At 38.1% G+C, this 25662-nt stretch overlaps 1 protein-coding gene across 13 annotated transcripts in view; it reads left to right on the top strand.

Moving 5' to 3' along the window:
• Nucleotides 1-25662, top strand: part of PTPRK (protein tyrosine phosphatase receptor type K) — a 381627-nt gene that overhangs the window by 290930 nt on the left and 65035 nt on the right. For all 13 annotated transcript variants that reach the window (XM_077175285.1, XM_077175283.1, XM_077175281.1 and 10 more), the window contains exons 9-13: nucleotides 8601-8710; nucleotides 9900-10101; nucleotides 12965-13070; nucleotides 19842-20115; nucleotides 22981-23017. In XM_077175285.1, the coding sequence (XP_077031400.1) occupies nucleotides 8601-8710; nucleotides 9900-10101; nucleotides 12965-13070; nucleotides 19842-20115; nucleotides 22981-23017 (729 nt within the window). The remainder of the gene's footprint in view (nucleotides 1-8600; nucleotides 8711-9899; nucleotides 10102-12964; nucleotides 13071-19841; nucleotides 20116-22980; nucleotides 23018-25662) is intronic.

Genomic DNA, 25662 nt, shown 5'->3' with positions numbered 1-25662 from the left:
CTTGGACTAATGTAAGACTGTAGATAAACAAAAAGGTAAATTGAAAAAGCTAGTGTGTTTACTTGCCTGCAAAATAAATGAATGGGAAATATACCTTCATATAACAGTCAGTGAGTCTGGTAGTGCTGTTTTTCCATACATTTTCAATTTTATGAGAAATAAAAGAGGAATATATTTACTGTTGCAATAAAAAGAAAAAAATATTAAATAGGTAGAATATGAGGAGCTGTAGAAAACTATAGACACATAGATGCATCATATGAAGACTTAGTGACAAATACTGTATGGTTGCTACTTTCCTTGAACTTAAAAAGAGTAGTAGTGATATTGTTAAGTCCATGGAAAATGGATTTTTTTTTCCTTTTTACCTGGGTTTTCAAAAAAGGTTGTGGTTTCCAATGGAAACCTTTATCTTGTTAGATGTGTAGTGATGGCAGATGGTCACTGTGTCAGTACTTGCCAGGATCAGAGTCAAGTGAGAACTTTGTCTCCCAGTTTTGTTGTGGATTTTTCTTGGAAGATGGTGCACATAAGGCAGGTTTTGGTCTCAAGCTAACACACCAGTGTGCTCTCAGTGAACTTGAGTCGAGTTGGCTTTGGTGTCACAAGTAGTATAACATAGAAGAAGCCTCACCCAGTGAACAGAAGTTGCCAGGGTAAACGGATTGAAGCAGATGTTGTTTTCACAGAGGGACTAATACATTTTAAAAGGTATCTATATTTAGTTGTGCTGGTGGTAATAATGCTTGTGACCTGAAAATAGCCTCCTGTGAGATTTACTCTGTGAAAATATATTGAGATTTTAATTTTGTGTTACTGGTTGATTGAATGTCTATGTGCCATGTCTTCAAAGTACGGGGCTTGCAGACAATGTACAATACTGAGAGCTTCACACCTGAATCCTTCCTTGAGCTCTCATAGCAATAGTAAACTAAATCCTGTAGCTGACTGCTTATGTGTACAATGGTAATTTAGTTCCAGTCTCAATGATCAAGTATCTGAAACTATTTCCAAGCACCGTTTGAAGCCTCAAGTAAGAATTGGACTAAGATGAGAAGTCCAATTATGTGTGTGATTCTGTGCCCTACATTTCGTGTGTGATGAAGCTGCACTGTCTTTATGGTTTTTGCAGGTTTCTAGAGTAAGCATAATTTTAATTATATCATGGAGGCATTATCAGTGATTCATTTTGGAGAAGGAATATAGAGGAAATAGAGTGTTGCTCTGCATTTTTGCAAATAACATTAGTTAGAAATAGCCCCTGATGACATGTTTACCTGAAACTGTGCACTCATGTTGTATACTTTTCATAAATAGAAACTTTGAATACTCCAGATGACAACGGATAATTAAATTTTTCTATGTTTTCTGTAGTGTGGGATTCTTTCCAATGCTGTGGTTTTTTGGTTTTTTTTTCCACAAGGTACTGCCAAATAAGCAAAAACTTCATAGACTCTTAGAGTTTGAGATGCCTAGGCCATGCTTTTCTGTCTCTCTTCCCCTCTACCATTTCACCCTCATCTTCTGGTTTTTGTCATACTTCCCCATGCGTCCAAGCTTCCCTTTTGTCTCTCCAGTTGTTGTTATGTTTTAACCTTTCCTTTCATCTCACTATATCTTTCATGTCAATTCCTCCCTTCTGCTAGGATCTTTAGACTTTTCTGAACTTCTAGGATTTTCCAAAAGCAGAGGACTTTGGACTTTTTGAGGCTCTTCTGTGGGACAGGAAGGATCTCTGTTTGTCTTTCACAAAGGCTCACATTTATGTAAGGCTGTGCAGCTGGGCTGGGGGCCTTTCAGAAATGATCCGTTCTGTCAGAATGCTGAGTGTTAACTCAGTTGCATATGATACCTGGAACAGAATTAACTCAAGAAACAATTAGTAGGAGAATGAGATAAGATTCAAAAGCTGTGCTTCAGATCTTTGGAGCCATGGCTGACCAATGAGAAAAGTTTTAATAGCATGTAATTAGCAAAGCCCAGGAAAACCATGACAGTCTGAAAACAGTCTTTCTATTGACCAGAGCTAGATCTGAATACTTGGCAGTTTCAGTATTTCTATTTAGCATGGGAAGATGGAATTAATCTTTAAAGTATATTTTAGTACTTCCAGGAAGTTGTATTCCATGTAAAAATAAAACCCCTGAATGAGACACTGTTAAAAAGTTTTGCAAAAAGAGGATGAATACAGGGAAATTTGTGTGTGTTTTAAAAGCTAAACATTTTTCACTTTGGGGAGAAACCACACTGCTACTTAGGTTTGGAAAAAGCTCTTCTGAGTACACAGGCACTTGGCATTATCTGTGCTATGACAGGGACTCAGTGCTTTTCATGACTTGTACAGAAGATGTACACTGTTTGAAGAATTTGATAAAGGAAGTAGAGGAAGGCTCATGCAACCTGGGGCTGCATACATGCTGGGCAAAGACAGTGTTTGGCACTTTGAGACAAAGCACAATAACCAGCAGTGAATTTATCACTTAGCATGAATCTTCAGCGTGCACATGTTCTTGGAGCTGCCTGTTGACCAGAGTGCTGCCAACTCAGAGGGACCCTTTGTAAAAGCAGTGGATGAATGGGATTAAAGCAGATAAATGCTTCCTTAATTTTTAATTGGAAACAGATGCAAAAGGCAGTGGATTAACAGGAGTTGTGACATTAGCCCTGAGAGAGCAGCTACAGAGAAAGCAAATTGTGTAGCTCAAAGTGTTCAAAGGTTTTATAACCAGTAAGGGAGTGTGTCATCTAACAGTAGGCAAATAACTAATTGAAAAGGATCCCTTGGAATAGGAGAATCCATTTTGGGGCTTAAAGTAGAAGAGAGCTTTGGTCTGGGGCAAAGCATGTGCTCATTGGACATAAATGAGGTCCCCTGATCTTTCAGAGTCTGTGGCTTATTCTGCCCCATGCAGAGATATTGAGAGCTATGATGCAGGGTTAAGACACCAACTATCCAATCATTACTCGTGCTCCTGGGAGAGCTCCAGCAGGCTTGCCAGTCTGGGGAACAGCAGAGGAAGAGGAAATGTTATAATTAGAAGACAAAAAAAAAGAGGAAGAGTGAAAGGCTTTGCATACTATCTAAATGTGTGTCCTGACTTCAGCTTGGATAGAGTCAATTTTCTCCCTAGTAGCTGGGACAGTGCTGAGGTTTGGATTTAGAATGAGAATGATGTTGATAGAGCACTGATATTTTAGTTGTTCCTAAGTAGTGTTTATACTGAGTTGAGGACTTTTCAGCTTCTCATGCCCTGCCAGCAAGAAGGCACAAGAGGCTGGGAGGGGATGCAGCCAGCACACTGACCTAAATAGGCCAAAGTGATGTCCCATACCACAGAACATCATGTTCAGTGTATAAACCGGGGAGAAACCTGGCCAGGGTTCACAGCTGGGAAAACAGCTGGGCATCAGTCTGTGAGTGGTGAGCAATTGCAATGCACAGAATTTGTTACATATATTCTAATTCCTTTATCATTGCTCTTCTTATTATTTTCTTCATTGTTTTCTGCCCCATCCAGCTGCTGAGGGAGGAGTGAGAAACTGGCTGGGTGGAGCTGGGTTGCTGGCTGGGCTTAAACTATGACACTGGGGCTGGAAAGGAAGTGTCAAGGGGAATATGTACACCACTGTCAATATAAAATCAGGTTTTTTCCCTAACAATCAATAGTATTTTTGTTCCTTACTGCAAATAGTCTAACTTGAGGGATTTCCAAAGAAGTAATTTTTGTCACCATCTTTTCTGCAAATACTCTTATGGTAAAGACCAGTAAGAGCAGTTCTGGTTTTGGTTTTCCTTTCTAATAAACAAAATTTGCTTTTATTTGAAACTTAGTCTCCAGCTGTAGTAAAGTAAAAATAGCAAATCCCTCAGAAAAAACCAATGGAAAGGTGAACCATTTTCATTTCTGGTTACATTTGAACAGTAGAAGAGATTAACTGTCACCATCTCCTGAAAATAAACATCTACTTTGAGAGAAAGGCTGTAAGATTGCTGCTAATATGCTGCCCTTTTTGATTACAACAAAGGAATTTTTCCCAATATAACCCTACATTTTTCTGCGCATAACTTTTGCCACAGAGCATAGTAATTCTGTGCATGACTTTCACAGAGTATAATAATAATAATAAAAATACTCTGTTTACATACGCTTTCATTATTTTGTAGCAGGAAAACTGAAGCAATATAAATTCATTTTTATAGTGGTTGGTGTCAGTTAATACATTGTTTTTCCAGAAGGAATGTATTGTAATATAAATTTCCTGTTAAGTCCATGTAGAACAACATTTAAGTAACACTATTTGTGAATAACAATTTGTTTGTGACTGGGACATAATTTAATGCAAACATATTGGTCTAAAATGAATTGGTGTGATGTCAGATTGATGGTTGGTACTTTCATTATGCATAGTATTTATAAAGTCCATCATTCCACATGCATATAGAAGAAAAGATTATCAGCTATTCACTATATGAATATATAGTTTTATTAAAAGAGCTCTGGAGATGCATGTAAATCATGAAAGAAGAGCTTGTGTTGTTTGCACTATAAAACCTTGCTGAGATTCCCTTTGAATTTGTTTTATCTTACTTTTTCATATATATGCATTTTGTGTTTGTATACTGTTTTACTGTTTTGCTTGATTTGGTTTGTTCTTGCTTAAATTCAAAATCTCTTCTGATATCCATATAGTTAAACCCACCTAAATTTTTTCACTTCTTCAGAAGAGTGTAAATCCTGACTTGTTGGAAGTTCAGCATAGAATAATGCATGGGAAAGGAAGTGTGTTTACTGTTGCTGTCACTGAGAGATGGTGGGGTCACACTTCACAAGGTCAGCAGATCAGAATCTTTTTTAAGAGTGGGTGCAGAGGCCAAAAGGTCTGAATTCTACTCGTCTAGCATCTACTTATACTTTTTGAATTATTCAGATGATTACATTAAGTAACATACTTCACCTTAACACACTTGTAATAGTCTTGTGTGATTTGATTTAAGTGTAAACTGTCTGTAAGTCCAAAGGAAGGAGTGGGAGCTCATGTAGGAAAAGAATGGGATCTGGGAAGTCAGCAAAAATGTGCTGTGGTGAGTGATGGAACTTCTGGAAATGCTCACACAAGCCTGAGGAAAGCCTTTGCTGCTGTTTGTGAGGAGTTTTCTAGAAGCTATTATCAACACAGGGATGACATTTACCTGGCTGGTTTTGACCCAAGTCCTTGCTAAATATCATGCAAAGGTATATTGGGTCTGGCTGAGCTGGAGCTCATTTTCTTTGCGTTGGTGCCCAGGAAGGTGCAGATAACACCCCAGGGTTCTGCTGCTGCTGCTGGGCAGGGCTGGCACTGTGTCAGTGCTGAGTCCCAACATTCTCCCCCAGCAAGAGGCTGGGAGTGGGCAAGATCCTGGGAAGAGACACAGCTAGGCCAGCTGACCCAAATTACTCATAGGGCTATTCTATGCCATATGATGTCAGCTCAGATGTAAAAGCTAAGGGAGGGTGAAGGAATGGGGGAAAATTCTTTATTTTACAGTTTTTGCATTCTGGAGCAACCACTGCACATGCTGAAGCCCTACTTCCTAAGAAGTGGCTGAACACTGCTCACTAGTGGGAAGTCGAGATTAAATGTTCCCCTTTGCTTATGCATGTGCAAACTTTTGCTTTTTTGGATTTTTTTCCCCTCTTTAGTTATCTGCCTTATCTCAGCCCACTAAATGTTTTCCATCTTGTTTCCTCTCCTCTGTCCTGCTGAGAAGGGGAGTGAGAGAGCAGCTTGCTGGGCACTTAGCCTCCAACCAAAGTCAATCCACTACAAAAGAGAAGGCTCTTACCACTCTTTTGGAAAGGTGAAGTTTAAGGAATTTCTGAGGTCCTTAGTCTTGCTGGGAGTTGCAGGGAATAGACAGCAATGGCTACCTACATGGAGAAATGTAGTTTGAGTCTTCAGGGTAGGGTTACCAACAGGTTACCTTGCTCCTTGTCCTTATGTTGGTAGGGATTTTTTTTTTTTTTTCTGTTTTAGAGATTTTTTTACTATTTTTGGTCTTTTTAACATTTCTGTTTGTAACAAATACTGATCTAATAACAAAGACATAAAAGAACAAACAAAAATGCTAAGGAATTATTTTGACTAACCTGAAGATATTCTGTTCTTTAAACAAATTCTCTTACTTCTGCTTTTCTCTCTCTCCTCACTCCCTTTACCCTTTTGGTAAAGCAATGCAATTAAAAGACATTTTTACTGTGGCTAAACTGGAAAATGGAAAGGAAAAAAAATAACTTCAGACCATCACAATATGTTCTTCAAACTAATATTAATTTATATTCCTTTTTCTGGGCACTTGAACTTTTATTTATCTTTTTTTTTTTAATTCCAGTTGAGTTCTCAAATTATTTAGTTTAATCCCTACATTAATTTTTATGAATTTGTGGTTGAGGGATGAGGTTTGTGAGAATTACTGTTCTCTTTCTCTAGATGCTTGCACTCTTTTTCTTTATGACCTTTTTGAACTGGGATTCCAAGCAATCTGTTCATTGCTGTGATATCTTCTGTTCTTGTACCCTTCCCATGCCAGAGGGAAGAGAAGCTAACTGGGATCACATAATTCCAATCACTTCAACATTGCTTCTGCTGCCTTAAGCATCAACCTTTGTATTGCAGGAGAAGAAAAGAGTCATGGAATGAGATGAGCCTAGAGGCTTCTCTCACCTTGGTGTTTAAACCAAAGGTGTAGGAGGATTTATGCAACCATCAAATGCAGAGCCCTACACCCAGTTTCAACTGAATATGAAACATTTCTTTTTTTAAAGCACTTTACAAAAAGTATTTTGCATGTTTTTGAGCAATCATGCCTATTTTCTTTTAACCTCAGAAACTTTGATGTGGTTTAATGTCACATTTTATACACTGTGTACGTGCCCTGGTGCGTACCTGTGTTCTTTCCCAAACGCAGATGTACATGCACGCACAAAAAATTGTGCATGCATCTCCCAAGGAAAATGTCATGTGGATCAGGGTACATTCATACCTCTTTTGAGATGTGAGGAAATACTGTAGGGTATTGCCCTGAAAAATGAAACATTGCCTACAGGAAGTCTCTCAATGACAAACAGCACAGAGGGGCTGTCACTGCATGTCAGCCTTCATCCACTGCTTGGTATGTCCTGGGACCCTGAAGAAAAGCACCAGACTGTGATTTTAGATAACTTCTCCTAGACCTTATGGCAGTTAGATGAACATGTTTTGTGAAGCTCTCACCTATTTACTTCTGGGCTGTTTTGACTACCTAAATATATTATTGATGTGCCAAGTTATGTTGATTGTACTGAGGATAAGATCATCATTTATAGTTTGCATGTTGACTGAAATAAATTTCATTGATGGGAGAGACCACTCACACTTTCCTGCTGCTAGCACAGCACCTGGCGCTTCCTTTGATCCATTGGATTTTAATTTATTTTTGCTCTTTTTAAAACTTCAGTCTGCTTTGATAATGAATATCTAAGGGCTGTCATGCATAAGGCTTACTGAAAGTTGCATTGGAAAAAATAGGCTTATTAGAAGGAGACAGAAATATATATCAATATATTAAACAGAAATGACATTTTAGATTGAAAGACTGCAAATTTGAACAACTTTGTCTCTTTGAGGGGGAAGGTGTTTCATTGGGTTCAGAGTTTCTCCAGGTGGTCCCTTATGCTCACCCCCTTCTTTCAGCATGTGTGTGTTCAAATCTAGGTGAGCTGCTCTGATAAAAAGGAATTGTATGTGTAGGCAAAAATATCTTGTAAGCTGTAATGGGAGATAACTAAATGCTCTTGCCCGGTGTTGATGGGATTACTAGGTGCTGTGAATCACTTGGGCAAAGAGGCCTAAGGTGACATTTCAGACTTGTTATTACACCAAGGATATTGGTTTCGTTTTTTAAAAAAAAGAGTAGGGTGATCTTGGTGTTGTTCAGCTCAAAGCTTTGAGTACATCTCTTATTGGAAAGATTTGAAGTAAGCAGTCTTGATCCTTCTGCACATGAGGAGGTCAAAGGCTGAAAGAAATGGCAGCTAAGCTTGTGTGTTTCCCCATGTTCAGCCCTCTCTTTTAAATGAGGTTTTCTTCTAAAACAGCAAATCATAAGAAGATGTGATTGAAAACTGTTTTGTAAGAATTTCTCTCATTTGGAGGAAGCTGTGTAACAGAAACTCTTCCCTGCCTTTGATTTTTTTCCGTTTAAAAGAATTTTAGAACCGTGTAGTCCTTGTCCTAAGATACGCTTATTACAGAGTTCAGTGATGTTCCCTGAAGTTGTAATCTAGCTTGAACTGTTTCCCCTGGCTATACTATGAGACAATTTGACTTTGCATGGAGTTTTGAAAACCATATGTGGGGATAACGTTAATGTTTCAACTTCATGCTCTCTCTGCACTGCAAATGACAAAATACACTTTGAAGTGCTTTTTCACACATTCTACCATTGCCTTTTGCATGCAAATGAATATTAATAAAAATAGACCCATGCTCACTTTTGGTTTTAATAGGATGTTCTGTCATCTCTTTAGTTTTTCTGTCTCTTGAATTTCCTATTTTTAAAACTTCCATTGTGTTTGTAGTGCCAGGCCCTATACCTGCCAAATCAGTGAAAGGAACTCCTTTTGAAGATAAGATCTTCCTCAACTGGAAGGAACCTGTGGATCCAAATGGCATCATTACTCAGTATGAGGTAATCATCAGACACCTAACAAGCATAGGATGGGGCTAGGGAGGTACATCAAGAGGGGTGGCTGACAGTGGGTGTTTATGCTCTTTAAGCAGCTATTCAATAGTATGCTCCTTTCATTTACTGAATACATGATTTTCTGTAGTGATTATACACTCAAAATTTGTAATTATTGTGCATATGACTGTCCATCCCTGTCAAGTGCCTTAAATATCTTTCATTGTTGCTATATACCATTCCAAAGCCATGACAGCCATAATCTGCAAAATTTTCTTCATTGGAAGCAAAGGTTACATGAAAAATAAGATGGTTATGAAATTTGGAGCAATGTTTTTTTTAGCTTTGTTAGATTTTTAAATATCACCTTTTAAGAAAAACTCCATATGAATTCTTTTTAAAGTGTATTTACTTTATGAGCCTTCTGGGGATCTCCATAGGAAGTTGGCAGGTAACACAACCTGATTTGAGCAACAAACACCACACTTTCTGGCACTCTTCTTTTAAAGGAAAAAAGATATAACTTTGCGTATTAGTGAATTATAGGAAGGCAAACCACCAAACCAAACAAAACGCCTTAAAAATTATTATTTTATCTATATATTTTTTTATTTATTTAATGTAGACTAAATTTACGAGCTAGTGTGAGTTAAACCAGGTGGGCAGCTCAACCCCTCAGGGGAATGTAACTGTGAAATTTTCCATACATAAACTATGTAAAAGCAGTTGATGAATGAGATTAAAGCAGACAAATGCTTACTTAATTTTTAGTTGGAAACAGATGCAAAAGGCAGTGGATTAACAGTGATATTAGCCCTGAGAGAGCAGCTACAGAGAAATAAAATTGTGAAACTCAAAATGTTCCATGGTGATTCTCTAACCAGCAAGGGAGTGTGTCATCCAGCAGTAATGATGAAGGGTGCCTGCATAGCCTTTTAAGTAAGGCAAACTCTTCAATAATACACATTAAATCCGCATTGGTTTAGTGCTGGACTTGACACTGTTGGGTTAATGGCTGGAATCAATGATCTTCAGGATCTTCTCCAACCTAAATGATTATGTGATTCTGTGGTATCCCCAAGATAAATGGGTAGCTAGATGAGCACGTGTCTTTTGTTTCCTTTCCAGCCAAGCTAACCTAAATCCCTTGTGCCAAAACTTTTAAGAGTTGTTGCAAAAATTACTTTTTCCCCAGGTGAGCTATAGCAGTATACAGTCATTTGACCCCGCAGTTCCGGTGGCAGGACCTCCACAGACAGTCTCCAAGCTGTGGAACAGCACACACCACGTCTTCTCTCACCTACACCCTGGTACTACTTACCAGTTCTTCATACGTGCAAGTACCATCAAAGGGTTTGGACCAGCAACTACCATCAATGTAACAACCAATATCTCAGGTAAGAACAAACAACAGCATAAAGAAAAAGCAGGGAAGGGGAGGGGGGAGATGTCTTTTGAATATTTTTGTATGACTCAAGAGATTGTGAAATGCTTAAAAAAAAACGCACAAAAAGTCCTACCATGTTAAGAAATTATGTTACTAAAAATGTTTCTGGGTGTACTCACCACAGGGTAGCATACATTCAGGGATAAATCCTTGCATGAGGTGAAAATTGCTCAGCTGTAGTTGTGAACTGTTTTTTCTGTGTAATACAGTACTTTCATCCAAAGATTTTGAAGTGCTGTGTAAACCTTAATTAATTAGGCCTGTCAACACTCCACAGGTCACTAAGAACTGCATCTGTTTTGCAGGTTAGTAAAGTCAGGTGCAGAAAATTACTGACTTACTGAAGGTGACACTACTTAGCAGCACACAGCTGTAACAGGGTCAGGGAAGTTGAGACAATGTGCGAATTTCTTTTGCCAGATTCACATAGGTCTGCTTCCTTGGGTCTTTATTGATTTATTGCAGTGCACCTACTTTGACATTATTTGTCTTAATAATGCACTGTAAACTCTGGAAGACAGTTATGTCAAATGAAATATTTTGTCAAATTTCAATGTCATTCTCAAAAAATAAGATAGTGGCTTATGCAGTTGATAGTGGAAGATAAGTCAATGCTATATTCAGAGAAACTTGATTTTGTGACGTGGTGACTTTAGAGCTTGGCAAAGATCAAAGAAGTCAGCCATTTACATATTTAAACAACACAAAGCAGGATATTTTCCTCATTATCTGTCATAATGAAACTCAGATTGTCCTGTAAAGAGAAGTTAATAATGTAAAAGAATGCACCTATGATTTTTGTGGGATGCAGTTCACATAGTCTCTTCACAGTACATTATAACATACCCATAAATCAAAATGTGAGAAAATTCAAGGTAGAGCTCCTTGAATAATGTAGCAAATAAAATGCTGTAGTTGTCATTGCTAACTGGAACAGTTTGTGGAATTCCACCCCAGCACATAAGCACTAGCACTCCTCATACCCCTGTCCCTTCAAAACAACACAATGCACAAAAACCACCAAATGATGTGTTCTGTTATGTTTATGTAGCTATTAGATTGTTTTGGAGTCTGATATTTTACTCAGATTGTTTTAAGGGTTTCTTCACAACAAATTTTAGTTCATAAATTTTCAGATATTATGGTGGTGTAGTCCTTGCATACTTGTCTTCTAACCTCTTAGTAAAAGGGAAAGAAAAGATGTATATATCTTGCTAGCATGTCTGATACTTCAGCATTTTGAGAAAAAAAAGTTCCTCAACGTGTTTGGATTATTTAGGACTACAGTGAATTCAGGCTTCTTCAGATATGCCCTCTTTTCCCACATAGAAATTTTGGCAGTTTTGTACAGAATCCAGTACAGCACAACTTTCTAGACTGAGTATGTATCTTGTTAGTTGGGAAGACATGGTTAATGCTAGGAACACTCAAAGGCAGGCTGTGACACCCCTTGTATCTGAACTTCAGCCTGTTCTTTCTATCTGGGTTTAGGCTGAACTGCTGTCCAGTGTCTAGTCTGCATGACTGGTACTTTATACGGAGCGATGCATGTTTAAGAAAATGCTAACTTTCATTTAATGAGCGGTGAAATGATTACTTTTAACTAAGCTTACAAGTGGTTACTGTGATTCTAGTGAACATGGTGTAAGCAGTAATTTTAAAATTAACATTAAATGAACATTAATTCTATAAAATATTATTTCCTGAAATAAGAGCAGGTTTTTCATTCATCTAGGATCTAGGACTAATGAAGCAAGGCTTTTAATCTTTCAGAGCTCTTCTATCTATTGATATAGTACTGTAAAATTATTACGGCTCAAATGATTCATGTCCTGTTAGGAAACATCTTTTTTGAAAGTTCATTTGGAAATATATAGGCTTCATTAATGATTTTATAATGATACAGCCACATATTTAAAAAAAAAACAAACATGCAGATAGTTTTCAAACTTATGAAAAATTAGCAATTTTTAGAAATCTATTCTTTTCTGATTCACAGAAAATCCTGTTTCTTTCCTTGCACTGGGGCTGAAGTCAGTAACAGTATTACCAGTGAGGACTGTAACAGGCAGCAGATTAAAGGTGGATGGTTGAAGTAATTGCCAACACTAGCCATCCCACCCACAACAAATACTGCTGCCATGAGGCGTGACAGTCTGACAGCCCATTAGTGAATCAATTCCTGAACTACTTCTGGTTTTGACTTTGATTTTGTTCTTTCATAGTGGTTTTGAAGCTGATTAATGAGCAGCTTGGCTGTCCATTGATAGGAATGGGCATGGGAATGGATTCCCTGATCCAGTTCTAGCCCACAGATGCATGTCTATATAAGTCCAATTTTCCTGCACACTGGTTGATATTGGCATTGTTTCCCATCATGTTCAAGAGGAAATATGAAAGGTTCTTAAATTGTTCAAGGCAGATGGTAGAAGCTGGGTCTTTGACATGGTGACTGTAGTTATTTGCAGGGTAGAAAAATTGCTGCAAAACGTGTGGATTTTATTGTAGTTTAGGGTTTCTTGTCAGTCACCTCCTCCCTCTATTTCTCTCCTTCTTGAATAAAACTGTTTCAAGTTGAGAGGTGTCATGATTTGATGGGAAGTGGTTAGGGGTAGTGTTATCATTTGTTCATTAAATACCATTCATGCCACAGTAAAAGAATGTGTCTGACTGGAAAAACTGTTTAAAAATACTCGCATGGCTGATAAAGATTGTCTCTTTGTTCTATATCCAAGCAGCCACAACCTCATAAAAATTCTAAATGCTTTCACTGATTTGTTTCTTGTTCTTTTCATTCCCTCAACATTAATCAGCTCCCACTTTACCAGACTATGAAGGAGTAGATGCATCTCTCAATGAAACTGCTACTACAATAACTGTACTCTTGAGACCTGCACAGGCCAAAGGTGCACCTATCAGGTAAAAAAAAAGAAATCAAGAAGAGTTAATTTTTTAATTAATTAATTAAAAATTTATTTAATTTATAAATTAAATTTAATTTAATTAATTAATTTTTTTGAATATTTGTTGTGTCACTGTATATAGAGCTGTTTATTTCTGAGTGACATTCATTTAACATCACTATTTTTTTTTCTTACCTATACCTAGCTTGCCAATAGATGTGTAATTAAAGAAATTCTGGGGTTGGCAGGGTTTTTTTTTAAAGATACTCATGGCCTGAATCATTCAGCTACCTGACCTGTTTGATATAGGGTCCCCAGAACCACCTTCTAGCCATTATAATTTCATTTTATTTTCTCACAGTGTCTCTGAAATATGATGCTGAAAAGTGTTTGTCAGAAGGTAGATTTCAAAATAACACTTCCACTCCAGTGCTTCAAAGTCAGCTACTCTATAGCATATATGTGTGATTGGAAAATTGTAAGCTATGGGGAAATGGGAGAATAATAGTGATGAATACAAACTATTTGACCTTTTCCTTCTGAGAGCGCTTCTTACTGGGATTCATGTAGCAAGCTATTAAATTTTATTTGGCATGTCCTCTAATCATATTAAAATGCTTCATTTATGTTAACTTTGAGGGGTCTTTCCCTTTCTGCTCTCTGTTGAGAGATAATTTAATTTTGTTTGCAAAGATTAGTCCCCATCCTGATCTTTACTTCTACTTGTTAGTGTAAAAATTTTATGATACTATTTGATTCCATTTGTATTTTACTGATGTGGCTGCATCAGCAATATTCAGGGGCAGGGTTGACTAATTGGGGGTTAATTAGCTGCTGAGCATCAGAAGGTTTTCATGCTATTACCCTTGTAACATTTTAGAGAAACACAGGCTAATGCATTTCATTCTGTTTTACATTAAGTCCGCTATCAAGGCTCAGCTGATGTCACAGGCCCAAGCCCTTAAAGCAGAGGAAAATTAACTGTCTCTTAAGTCTATTTCCATTAAGAGGAATGTATGTTTTACATGAATGTTGTGGGGGATAAGTCACATACCTATATGCATTTTTATGTGCTTATCATATAATCACTCTTATGATTGATATTATCAAGTTATTTATTTATATTCTGTCATAGAAGATAATCCATATTCATCTCTATTATAGGAGATTTTCATGTGTTATATTTAAAATTGTTATCTCACGAATCATTTGTTTCTGAGAAATTGCTCTGGGGCAAACCTAGGATTTTTGGAGAACATGGCTGCTTTTAGTATGGGACTTGAATTCTTAAAATATGGATTTTTTAAAAATTAATACCATGGAATCCAGACTTGTGGTCTGAAAATGCTCCCAAATCTGCAGGTGCTTAAACTTGCTTCACTATATGCCTTTGTAGGTGCTTTTAAAGACTTTCAAGTGTCTGCTGTTGTCCTTAATGAAAGCTGTCCTTGTTAAGGACATGTGATATCTGTCTCTCACATAATCCATGCCACATCCTTTCAGTCTTGTGTCTGGCCACCTGAGGGAGCTGAGGCAGATTCTTGCCCAGAGCTTCCCTGCTGGACACCACTTGCATCTGCTGATGGCGGTGGTGCACATCATCTTTACAGCAGCTGCTCCAGGGCACTCCTGGGCTGACAGCAGCAGGCTTCCACCTTCAATCCCACCACACATCTTCAGGGGGTCAGTCTTGGGTCCTGGGTCTCTCTCCTGGAGGGGTGGTTCTTTCTTGAACTGGTAGCATGATGGGGTGTGGCTAGAGAATTACTCATGCGGCTAGAAAATGACTCACCCTAGCTCAAGAAGGTCTGGTTTCTCTGCTCTGTACTTGCAGACGAGGAACTTGCTGCAGAGTAAACCTGCAGAGTAAACCTCACATTTATTCTGTCAGTTTTCCTCACAGCATCCTCAGTTCAATGGCATGAGCTTGCCACTGTGGCCTATGAAGATGGCAGAAAGTACCTATGTACTAAATGTTAATAGACGGTTTGATAGTGATAGTTTCACAGAGTATTAATAACTGTTGTTTGACTGTGTTCTCAAAAAAGCCTACTTCTTTCTTACTTCTTAAACCTAACATCAAGAGGCCAAGGAAATAAGTCCTTTACCATAACTGGAGACTTGGGCTTTATTCTTAAAATCAACCAGGTGTTTTATTCCTTATTTGGAATAAGAAGCATTCTCCAGGGGAATGCAGAAGGCATGGTGTTATTGCCTTTTCTGAAGCTATGCATATTGCAGTCAGGTACTTTTCAGCAGCTTCTTAATAGGGAGATAAATGTAGCACACTGAAATTCTGAATTATTCAATGCATTTTGCTAAATCTTATGATATATTTTAGTGAAGCTTCACTCCATCCATACTGCAATTTTGTTTCCTCTAGAAGCTGGATTACTGCCATAATGAGTGTTACTAGGTAGGTGGGGAAAAAATGGATCACCGTGCCTGCAGCTGTGATGGAATAGAAGGCACTCAGATGCTGTTTTTATCCTGACCATGAATAATACAGCTGGCTTTTTGAAAAGTTTTTTTCTACCCAATTCTGTAATCACTGGAGCTGTAGATGGTCATTTCATTTCAAATCAATAGGTTAATGCTAAAAAAATAAAATAGGAAAAGAAAAAAAATAGGAAAAAAGTTCAGTCTGATACTCTTTTGCTTTTACAAATGGATTTATGCCATGATTAGATTTCCATCATAGCCTCCCAATCAGCACAGCCCCTCAGCAAGCAGATGTTCCTTATCTTAAGTAGAATCTATGTGCAGTATTTCTTTAAGACACTGCCTGGCTGCCCTAGTTGTCAGAGTTTTAACATGGCTCTAATCATACCTTCACTGTCAGGTTTTATTGTGCAATCCCTAGCATTCTTTATGGCCTCCTGGAGTTTAAAAACAAAATTACAAACCAGAAATGCAAAGGGAGACAAAGCTGGATGGCTCAGGCTCACTTTAAAGCGCGTATAGTTTCACCATCAATCTTGTGGATGAGATTCCAGTCAGTAGAATCAATGGTGCTTCGGTGATTCATTTGAAGATGTGATTTGTTGCTGTAGTTTTTCCTGAAGGTTCCTAACTGAGTATCAGAAAAACAATTTTTTTGTTTTCAAATCCTACTGCAGATAAGGATTACAAAGAGTGTACATCAGAATCAGAGTAAATTTCTAATGATTAATTTTTTTTATTTGATTGTTAAAGTGCTTTTCTTGTACTTCCTTAAAATGAATTAGGTTTTTTTCATTTTGCAGCAAGATTAATTAAGGGCACCATGTCAGGGAGCAACTAAAACAATCACTATCAATTAGAATTCCAAGAGCTGGGACTGAAACTTGAGCTCGTCAGTCAGTCTGGTGCTTGTCAAAGGAGAGGAAGATGTATCTCCACTAGACACATAGAAAGAAATGTCTAGCAGGTATTTAAAGTCTAGTCAGAATAGGGCTAAAGCATGAACAACATTCATGCTATATCTCTTTGGATCCTGAATTTTTAGGCAGGGATAAAAAGGAAGATGTCAGAGACTTCCTTCACCTGTTTGCAATTGTCTTGGTGAATAGCAAGGTACTGTATGGGTTTTCTTAAATTAACTAAAAAGGCTTTGTAATGAGAAATAATTTCTTCATGGAAAATTTCCATGAGGAGCTCTTCAGCTGCTGTATCTTCAAAATTTCTCTGCTTACCTGGCTGTCTCAGACAACTCTTTGGCCTTTATGATCCTGATGACTTATGTAGCAGGTTCTGAAATTTTTATTACTCTTCAGAATAGCTCAGAATTTATTTTAGTCATCAAGAAGAAGGAATACTGTCATCTAAGCTTTCCACTCCTCTCTCTTTATTTCCCTATTTTAATCCTTCTTTGTTGTATGGAAAGATGAGGAAAAAATTCTATTGTAGGAATTCCCTCAACTCCTGTCATAAAAAAGCTCTCTCAATAACTGAATTCTCACCAGCACAAAAAAGAAAAAAAGTATAGAAAATCTAAGATAATTGAAGTTAGTATTAGTTATATGTAAAGACACAGGGATAAGCAGAGTGCATAGTTAAATTTTCACTAATACTTGATATCAAAACACATTTGCAGCTGGTGAACACCCCACTTTTCAAGCTGCAAATTTAGCTTTGACTTGTTTCCTTACATGTTACAGCAGGGTGTCCTTTCCGAACATTGTTGTGTGCACACAGAGTAACAGTGCTGCTCTGGAGCCACTGCAGTGTTTTGTAAATGGCTTTAAACAGATGGTATCACAAAGGGCCCAGAGGTAAACTACTGTATTCCTCCATGTCTTGTTAGCCTATAATGCTGCATGAACAATACTGCCAGATCACTTATCTAAAGAGGATTGGCAGATCTTTTACTTAAATGTACTTAGTGAGACTACATTAAAAAAAGAATAAAAATAAAGCTTTGTTGGAGACTTAAAACAGTTTCTGTCATTTGCTATTTTTTCTATTCTGTAAGTGTAGATGACTACAATATGTATATCTAGGTCTTATTTTCCATGTATTGTAGTTTTTCATATGTAGGGGTACAAAAAGCATTTTTGGAATATATTTTATAGAAATTAATTTAGTTGAAAGTTTTTCAGAACCATCACATTTTATTGTGGTCTTATGCTTAAAATTTTGCCATACCTTTTATATCCCATTCGAAAATCAGCGTTCTTTTAAAGAAGGCTATAAAAAGAGACTTTTAACCAGTTTGATTCTCATGCCCTTCATGTTTGATTTTTTGTCTCCAAAGAGACTTGACCCTTAAAAAGGAGATATGCCTTAAAATGAAGATACCCTATTTATCCCTTATTCTGTAAAATGGAGGGGGGAAGAGGGGTTGATTTGCTAGCTGTGGTGCGTCTCATTTTTGGAGCAGTGTGACAAACCAGGCTGTTCCAGGGGACTGTTGCCTCTGTCACGTGCAGGCATTGCACTGTCCTTCCTCTGTCCCTGCTGGCTTTCTCCTTTGAAGCTCCCAGGGTGTCACAGACAAGTTTCCTGCTCTTCTGTCACTTCTGAGAGCAGAATTTGTGTCTGCCCCAGACCACTGGCAGCTGATGAGAGAAGACTGCAGAATTCAGGCAGCAGAGACGTGGTGTTTGTGTCCCAGGGCTCTCCAGTTGGTTGTCTGCCCAATTCCGAAACAGTGTTTTTACCCTGCTTGCATCCAGGGCCAGGCCAGGGAGGGAATGAATGCCAGTAGTCATTTATTACCTTGGGACATTATAAATAAAAAATTTAAAATATTTTTCATCCCGTCAAGTTTTTAAAATATCAATGCTTTTGGGGTTTTTTGCTAGTACATTTATTTTGAAGCATAAAGAAATATACTGGATATACAGGGGTTTTGTGTAAGTGATTTGTTGGTACAGTCCCCATTAACTGGAGATGGTTAATACATAGAGGCTACCACAGAAGGTGATGTATAACTGAGCTCAGTTCATGGTCAGTTTATGAGAAATAAATATCCCCAGGTCTAACTTTTTTTTCTTTTTACATTTTTCTTTCTACCTGGACTTTCAAAACTGAGATGGCGTTCGATATTCTTCTTGGGCACATTGAAATGGAGGAAAGAGGCATTCCTGCTTAATTTTTACACACTAGGAAAAGGGGATGCTAACGTCTTCTTTCAGCTTAGGAAAGAAATGAAACTAATTTCCCATTTTATTTCTTCTCCTCTTTCTTCCATTCCCCAGTATCATACTTTATCTCTGCCACTGCAGTTATTGGGTTTTCTGAGCAGCAGTAGCAGAGAAAATTGACAAAATAATTTAATGCTGCCGCACAAACTCTGAAAGGAGTCTTTGCCTTTCAGAGTCCTTGCAGCAATGCAGTGACACTTTGAGAATTTGGTTCAGTTTTACCTTTTCAGTTTAGAAAGTTTTATAGCAAACCCAAGACAGACAAGTCTGCCAGTTTAATTCAAAAGCTTCAGGTTTCTTGTCTACATGCCTTAAAATCCCCAAACCTCTTTTTTTTTCTTATAAAATGAAGGATTGCCTTCTGCTCTCACTATGTAAATTCTGTACTTCTGAAAAGCAGAGGAAGCTGATAATGAGTTGGTAACATCCTGCAGTTAGGTAGTTCCTCTAAAGAAGAAAGAATTATAATTACCTGTTCTATTTTGAGCAGGTGATTTTGAAAAGTGACCAAGCCATGATCCATTTCAACAGAGGTATTGGGAGGTTGAGGTGGTGTTTTGATGGGCTGAATACTCTCTGCTTCAGCAATTCATAATATTTTATCATTGACAACTGTAAAGGAATGAGGCAGTCTCGTTCAGTGGAATGGACAGATTTCTGTCCATCTGTGCTTGTATTACAGCATGTCATTTGTACTTTAGATCTGCATAGCTCTGAGCCAAGATAGAAGCCACAGCAAGGTCAAGAGGTGGAGAAGCCTGTCAGCACATTCTGTCTCTAATGATATGACAACTGCAAATTGGTGCTTCAAGCACAGCCTGGAGGCAGCCATTATGTTGGGACTTGAAGCTCAGCTTTCTCTAATACTGTTTCAAAGGAAAATACTAACTTCAGATTGCTTCTGATCAGCCAAGAGTTTAATCTGTTGTAGTTTAACACATTTTTTTCCTGTGTTTCTTTAAAAAAAAAAAGTTTTAAAGAAAAGTAATAATAAGAGGTCATGTATGGATTTGTATTGTTGTTTTTCACACACACACACAAAAAAAAAAGTATGCTGCTTCATTCCAACAGCTGAAATAAACAGTTTTGCTGTATTTCCAGCCTTTGTTTCTTCTCTGGATCCATCTCCTGTCTTGTCCTTTTTTCCTCTGTCTCACCAGTGCCTACCAGATTGTTGTTGAAGAGCTGCACCCGCACCGAACAAAGCGAGAAACTGGTGCCATGGAGTGCTACCAAATCCCTGTCACCTATCAGACTGCCCTTAGTGGAGGCTCACCATACTACTTTGCTGCTCAGCTGCCCCCAGGAAACCTGCCAGAGCCAGCCCCCTTTACTGTGGGTGACAACAGGACGTACCAAGGTTTCTGGAACCCGCCGCTGGCTCCTCGGAAAGGCTACAACATCTACTTCCAGGCCATGAGCAGCGTCGAGAAGGCAAGTGCTGACAGCACCTTGCTCCTGCAAGGAGGCAAAGACATGCCTGTGGTGACAGCTAGGACTGCTGGAGTTGGACGTGGGAGGTGTTGGCAGTGGCATGGCTGAAATCCCCCTGGTGCTGTGACAGCACGGCAGTGTGCCATTCACATTTCACATCAGCCTCGTGTCACAGAAACTGCTACTAGATGGGAGTTTAATGCATCTCATAGTAATTGTCTGAGGGAAGTAATTTCAGGACTGTGACTGTCTCCTTGGTAAATAATATCCACAGTGCTTTCCCCAGTTCTCAGTACCTGCGCTCTTTAGAAGATTAAATTACTGCAGGCTAAAGAGAATGTGGGCTGCTCAGTGGGCTAGTAAAACATTGCAAACTTTTTAAGACTCTCACACTGGACATCAAATAAAAAGTAAACATTTTCTTGAGCAAAAGTAACTGCTGGCCCACCATGAGTTTGAGAGTCTTTCTGAGAAAATGTACATCAGGCTTGCAGCACTGCTGTGCAGTAGAATTATGGCTATCATTCACCTTCATTACCTCCTGGGTGCCTCTTTTTAACTCTGCTGCTGAGTGCTGCTGCTGGCTCTGCGTGCATATGGAAGGAGGAGAAGTGTCAGGGAGAGAGGTTCCAAGGTTCCAGGTGCAAAGAACAACTGTGGCTCTGCAAACCCCAGGCTGTTGCTTTTGAATGGTTTTTCCTCTTGTAAATGAAAAATGAGGGAGAGGAAAAGGATTGGTGAAAAGGGAAAATATGGTAGACAGAGAAGCCTTAGGTATTTAAAATTTAATATTTGGATATATAGTTTAGAAAACTGAGGTGTCCAGGCAGTTCGGACAGGAACTAGAAAGGCTAGACTGATAATCACTGATATCTAGCAGAACCATTGGAAAGGAGCAGAAGCAGTGTTTACTCTTCTTTATGCTTGGATCACTCTGGTGACTGAACAAATCCCTGCTAACAGGCAGTTTTGCCTTGGAGTCTTTTGAAGGAAATCTCAATCTTTACCCATGATTATGAAAATTGGATATGCATCAAGTCAGAATGGGTACAAGGGTGTTTGAAAATCGGACTTTTTTTCTCATTCAGTAGATCATTCCCTCTTTTCAGTTCTTATTTAAAGAACTATATAAAGTAAACAAAGCAAAATAAAAGGTGACTGCTAGACACCCATCCATATTTCCCCCACCTGTTAAAAATAATTCCCTTTGTTTTTGTGGATTTCCAATAGACTGCATTGTAAAAAAATTTGTTTCATTCCCTGAGGCAAAAAAAAGGGAGGGAAAAGTAAAATGAAAGTACAAAATATATTTAGATATTTATTTTGGCTTTTATATTTTGATAGATGAGTAGAAAATGAGAGAACACAGTATTTTTTGGTTAAACACAGCATTTTTTGGTGATTTCAGTTTGTGAGAAATTTTAATCCTAAAACAGATTTTTTTGTTATGTTTGAAACTTTGGATCAAATTTCTGTTCCTACAGGGATTTAGTGGGAGGTTTTGAGGGGAACTGCACTACATTCTGCCAGGACAGAGATCTAGTGCTTGTAAGATAACATCTGAACTGCAGAATATTTAAACAGATGCTTTGCTGTAAACCAGTGGGATCCGAAATAGGCAGAGGGAAGTAAAGTAGGCTCTGAAGTACATGGTAGGGTTGAGAAGAAGTTACCCTGTGATCTTTGCAGACATGTTGAACAGAAACAGACAAGTAAATCCAGTAACTAGGGAGAATGGGTAAGAATATGTTAGTAAACTTTGTGGGACTTTCATTTTGATTGAAAAATTGTCCTTATTGAACACCTACAGTGCCTCAGCTTAGAGTTTTGCTAGCAGTTTACAAGTTGTGTTTACAAACTGGCATCTACATATTTTACCTGTTGCTTTTGAATCTTCAAGAGAAGACAGATGCCAAGGGATGTATTTGGGGATGGAGGATTAGAGTAAGCATATTTTATAGAGTGAAACTGTCATTATTATATTTTCAAATCACATGCTAATATTGTTTAGAGTGATCTAATACCTTATGCTCACACAACCTTATGCTATTTCAGTATGTTTTCCTTTAAAATGACTGTGCATTGTACAGTAAGGTCAGAAATCCCATTTATGATTGATCCTTGTCTGTTCAAGTTGTCCTAACTGTGCAAAACCAAGTAATTTCTCTGTTCATTTGTTTTAATTGCTCACCAGACTTCAACAATTTGAAATTTGAGGGGAGAGAGTCGTAAATTACACAGAAATTTTCTTTGCATGTGCAGCATCTTCTGAAGCACGTTGCTGTCAAATCACTGTCTCCCTGGGCAGACAGTATAGGTTGCAGATTAACTGTGTCATGTGTGGAGGGATATCTGAGCTACATCTGTGCTTATTCCACACCCAGCAGCATGAGGGAGCGTGTTGCTCATGTGCTTCAGGTGACTCTTTAAGAGTGCCAGGATGTAGCAAGACATAATTTTGGAGACAGTGCTGAGCAAGTGTATCTTTGCTGCACAGTGCTGTTTCAGGTCAACACAAGCTCAGGATTTTTGTGCTGTGACATAAATAGGAGCGCCACTCCTCCCTTTTCCTCCTGCTGCATCCTCTCTTTGTATTCTTATGGTATGATTTCCATTTGATTTGAATAACCTGAAATTTTGCTATATTTGGGCTGTCCCACACCTTCTCTCCCCATTATCATCCTGGACAATACATTCCAATCAAGACAAAATTCCCCAGCTTCCACCCCTGCTAAGCCCAGAGCCCTGAGCCAATTCATTGGGTTGTACCAGCTGACCAGTAGATCTAAGATGAATGTATGGAGTGGGGAGGGCAAGAAAAAGCCCTTGATCTGACTGTTTTCTTTACTTTTCTTTCCTTAACAGGAAACCAAAACTCAGTGTGTTCGAATAGCTACAAAAGGTAAGAGGTTCGTCCCCACACACAAAGTAGCTTTTTAAATGAATTGTGGTGCTGCTGTTAAAGGTTCAAAGCAAAGCCAGTACTATCCCTCTATTTTGAACCACTCGATTGTGTTAAAATGTAATGGTCTGCTGCTTTTTATTCTTTGGTATTGAGCCAAGAGAGTACTGTTCTAGCAATACACAGAATTTCGACAAAATAAGGACACTTCTTTATTCCCCCTTTCTGTCTGTGGCTTTCAAGATCTGCTTTTAGAGTGCTGAAGCATTGCAGGCAGCAGATAGATGGACAGGAGAGAAGAAAGTGCACATGGGTAAACTGTCTGTTAGACTAACAATTATTTTCAAGCAGGGGTGGAAATAATTTAAATGAAGGACATGACAGTTCATTTTCCTAAGTAAGAGCTCCAAGTGTTAGCAAGACGTAGGGGAGGGTTGATTTGAGAAAAGCTCCTCTCTGACAGCAAGTGAGTTCCAGGACTAAGGCTGACTGCATAGCTGTGAGAATAAATCATGTTGACCCCATATACAGCAGGTTAATCACATACTGCTCACTCAAAAATGTTGTTTCATCTTTGAATGAGGACTTAGTTGTTTTGTTTATTGTTATCTCTTGCTTTGGCTGTATTTATAGCCACTCGTTTTGGTGGCTTGATTATGCCAGTTGCTTGATAGATTCTGGCAGCTAAACAAGCAAGGAGCTTGCAAATGCCCAAAGAGTCTTCTGCAGAGGCCCAGCACTTATGTTGTCTCTTTCGAATTGCATATTGATATTCAGCATAAAAAGAACTTTAGATAGGAGGAATCAGGTATTAAAATACTGCAGAGGCACATCAGCCCCATTTTTTCAATAACTTCCCTCAATTTAAATCTTGTTCAAATGAAAAGGTGATGTCTCTAATGAGGTGGTAGCAATCAAATGTTTTCTTGAGAAACCAGAAAAAAAATGTACTTCTTAATATGTGTTAGCATTTTCATCAAGTGAGGTATGCTAATATGAACAGGAAATTAAAACCATGAGCTAAGTCTTCTGTAAAAAGTATATCAGCATTATGTTTCTTATGTTTACCTGGCAATATTAAATGTTTGAATTAAAATATATTTGCATTAAAAAATATTTATGTACCACAAGCATGTATTGCTAGTATTGGGTCTAGGGAGAGTTTGAAAGGCTCAGAAATAACTCAAACTATTGCAGGACAGTGGAAGGGGAAAACAATGGTCTCTCTCATCATAAATTTTCTGGATAGTAATAATAAAACAGGAGGGGAATTCACCTGTCGTATGAGGAAATTATTTTTTGCTTAACCACACACATTCCCCCAATCTCAAAGCAATGTTCATGGTAGCAAGAGACCCCTTGGTGGTTGCTTATACCCCTTCCTCTGCTGCAACAGTCACATTCCCCCTGATGGCTGTAGTCTGAAAGAAAGGCAAAATAAGTTTGAGGTTTGTTACCGTTGTGCCTTATATATTGCCCTTGACACTCTGACTGAAGACAGGTTTCCCTGAAGTAACTGAGTTGCCTGATATATCAGTGCTAAATTCCTTGAAAATGGACCTAAAAACCAAAGTGTTTTCTCTGACTTATTTTAATTGCTGGCTGTGAATTGCAGGGGGAGGCAACACTAGGAACAAATGCTTTCTCTTCCTCTGCAGGAATACATTTAATAAGGAATCATCATTTCAGAGTCATATTGTGTACATTGTGTACACATTATGTACATTCAAATTTCTCAAATGAGTTATGCTGGTATTCTAAAGTATTTTTTCACAGTTCATACTGATTTGTTCCCATGTTTTCATCATAATAATAATACTATGATATGTTATATTTGAAGAAAAGTATACTTAATATACTGGTTTATGTGTATGCTCATCTGGTTACCCTGATTTGTTTGTTGATTTGTTTGTTTGGTTTTCTGTAGTGTGTAAGATCACATTGAATTATTGGTGTAGGAAATGTCTGGTTATATTTGTGATATTTTCATAGGAAAAAGGAACTGTCTCACCTTACCTAATGCACTCCAGTAAAGCAAACCTACCTGTTTAAAATCTGGGAAATTGTCTAAACTATGTATTCCATTATACATTGTAGTAGTGTGTAGTGCTGTGTCATGTCTTGTGACTTGAAGCAGCCTACAGGTGGCCAAACTGAATTTTGCCTTGAACGTGTTGAAAAGACATTAAAAATTTTTAAAAGCTGTGTTGGAAGGGGGTAGGGAGGAACAACAGAAAAGGTGCACATTAAGACAAAATCTCCTTGGTAGTGAAGTTCAGTATTACCAGCAAAGTTACTTTCTTATTTCTATCTTGTTCAAGGATCTGGTTTACCTACTGTGAATATTCACACCAATAAGATGGAAAGATGGAAAAAATATGACAGCAATGTGCTGGAGAAATTCATTCCTAATCAATTTTTTGGGGGGGGAGGGGGACAATTCCCTAGCAATATGCTTTCCATGTATTTTAATGCATTATGGGTTTCACTCCTATGATTTCCAAGGTTGCCTTCTACCTTTGGGAATTGATGGACTACTTTGTTTATTGGTGTTAAACTAACGGAAGCCAACAAATTTAAATTGAATCACTTGTACTTTTTTGGTCTGTATATTCCAGGTGCAGTGCTGTCATATGCTTCTGATA

Source organism: Agelaius phoeniceus, chromosome 3 (genome assembly GCF_051311805.1).
Source record: "Agelaius phoeniceus isolate bAgePho1 chromosome 3, bAgePho1.hap1, whole genome shotgun sequence".
Lineage (NCBI taxonomy): Eukaryota > Metazoa > Chordata > Aves > Passeriformes > Icteridae > Agelaius > Agelaius phoeniceus.
Note: the sequence above shows the minus strand (reverse complement) of the source record. Positions and strands in the feature narration are given on the sequence as shown.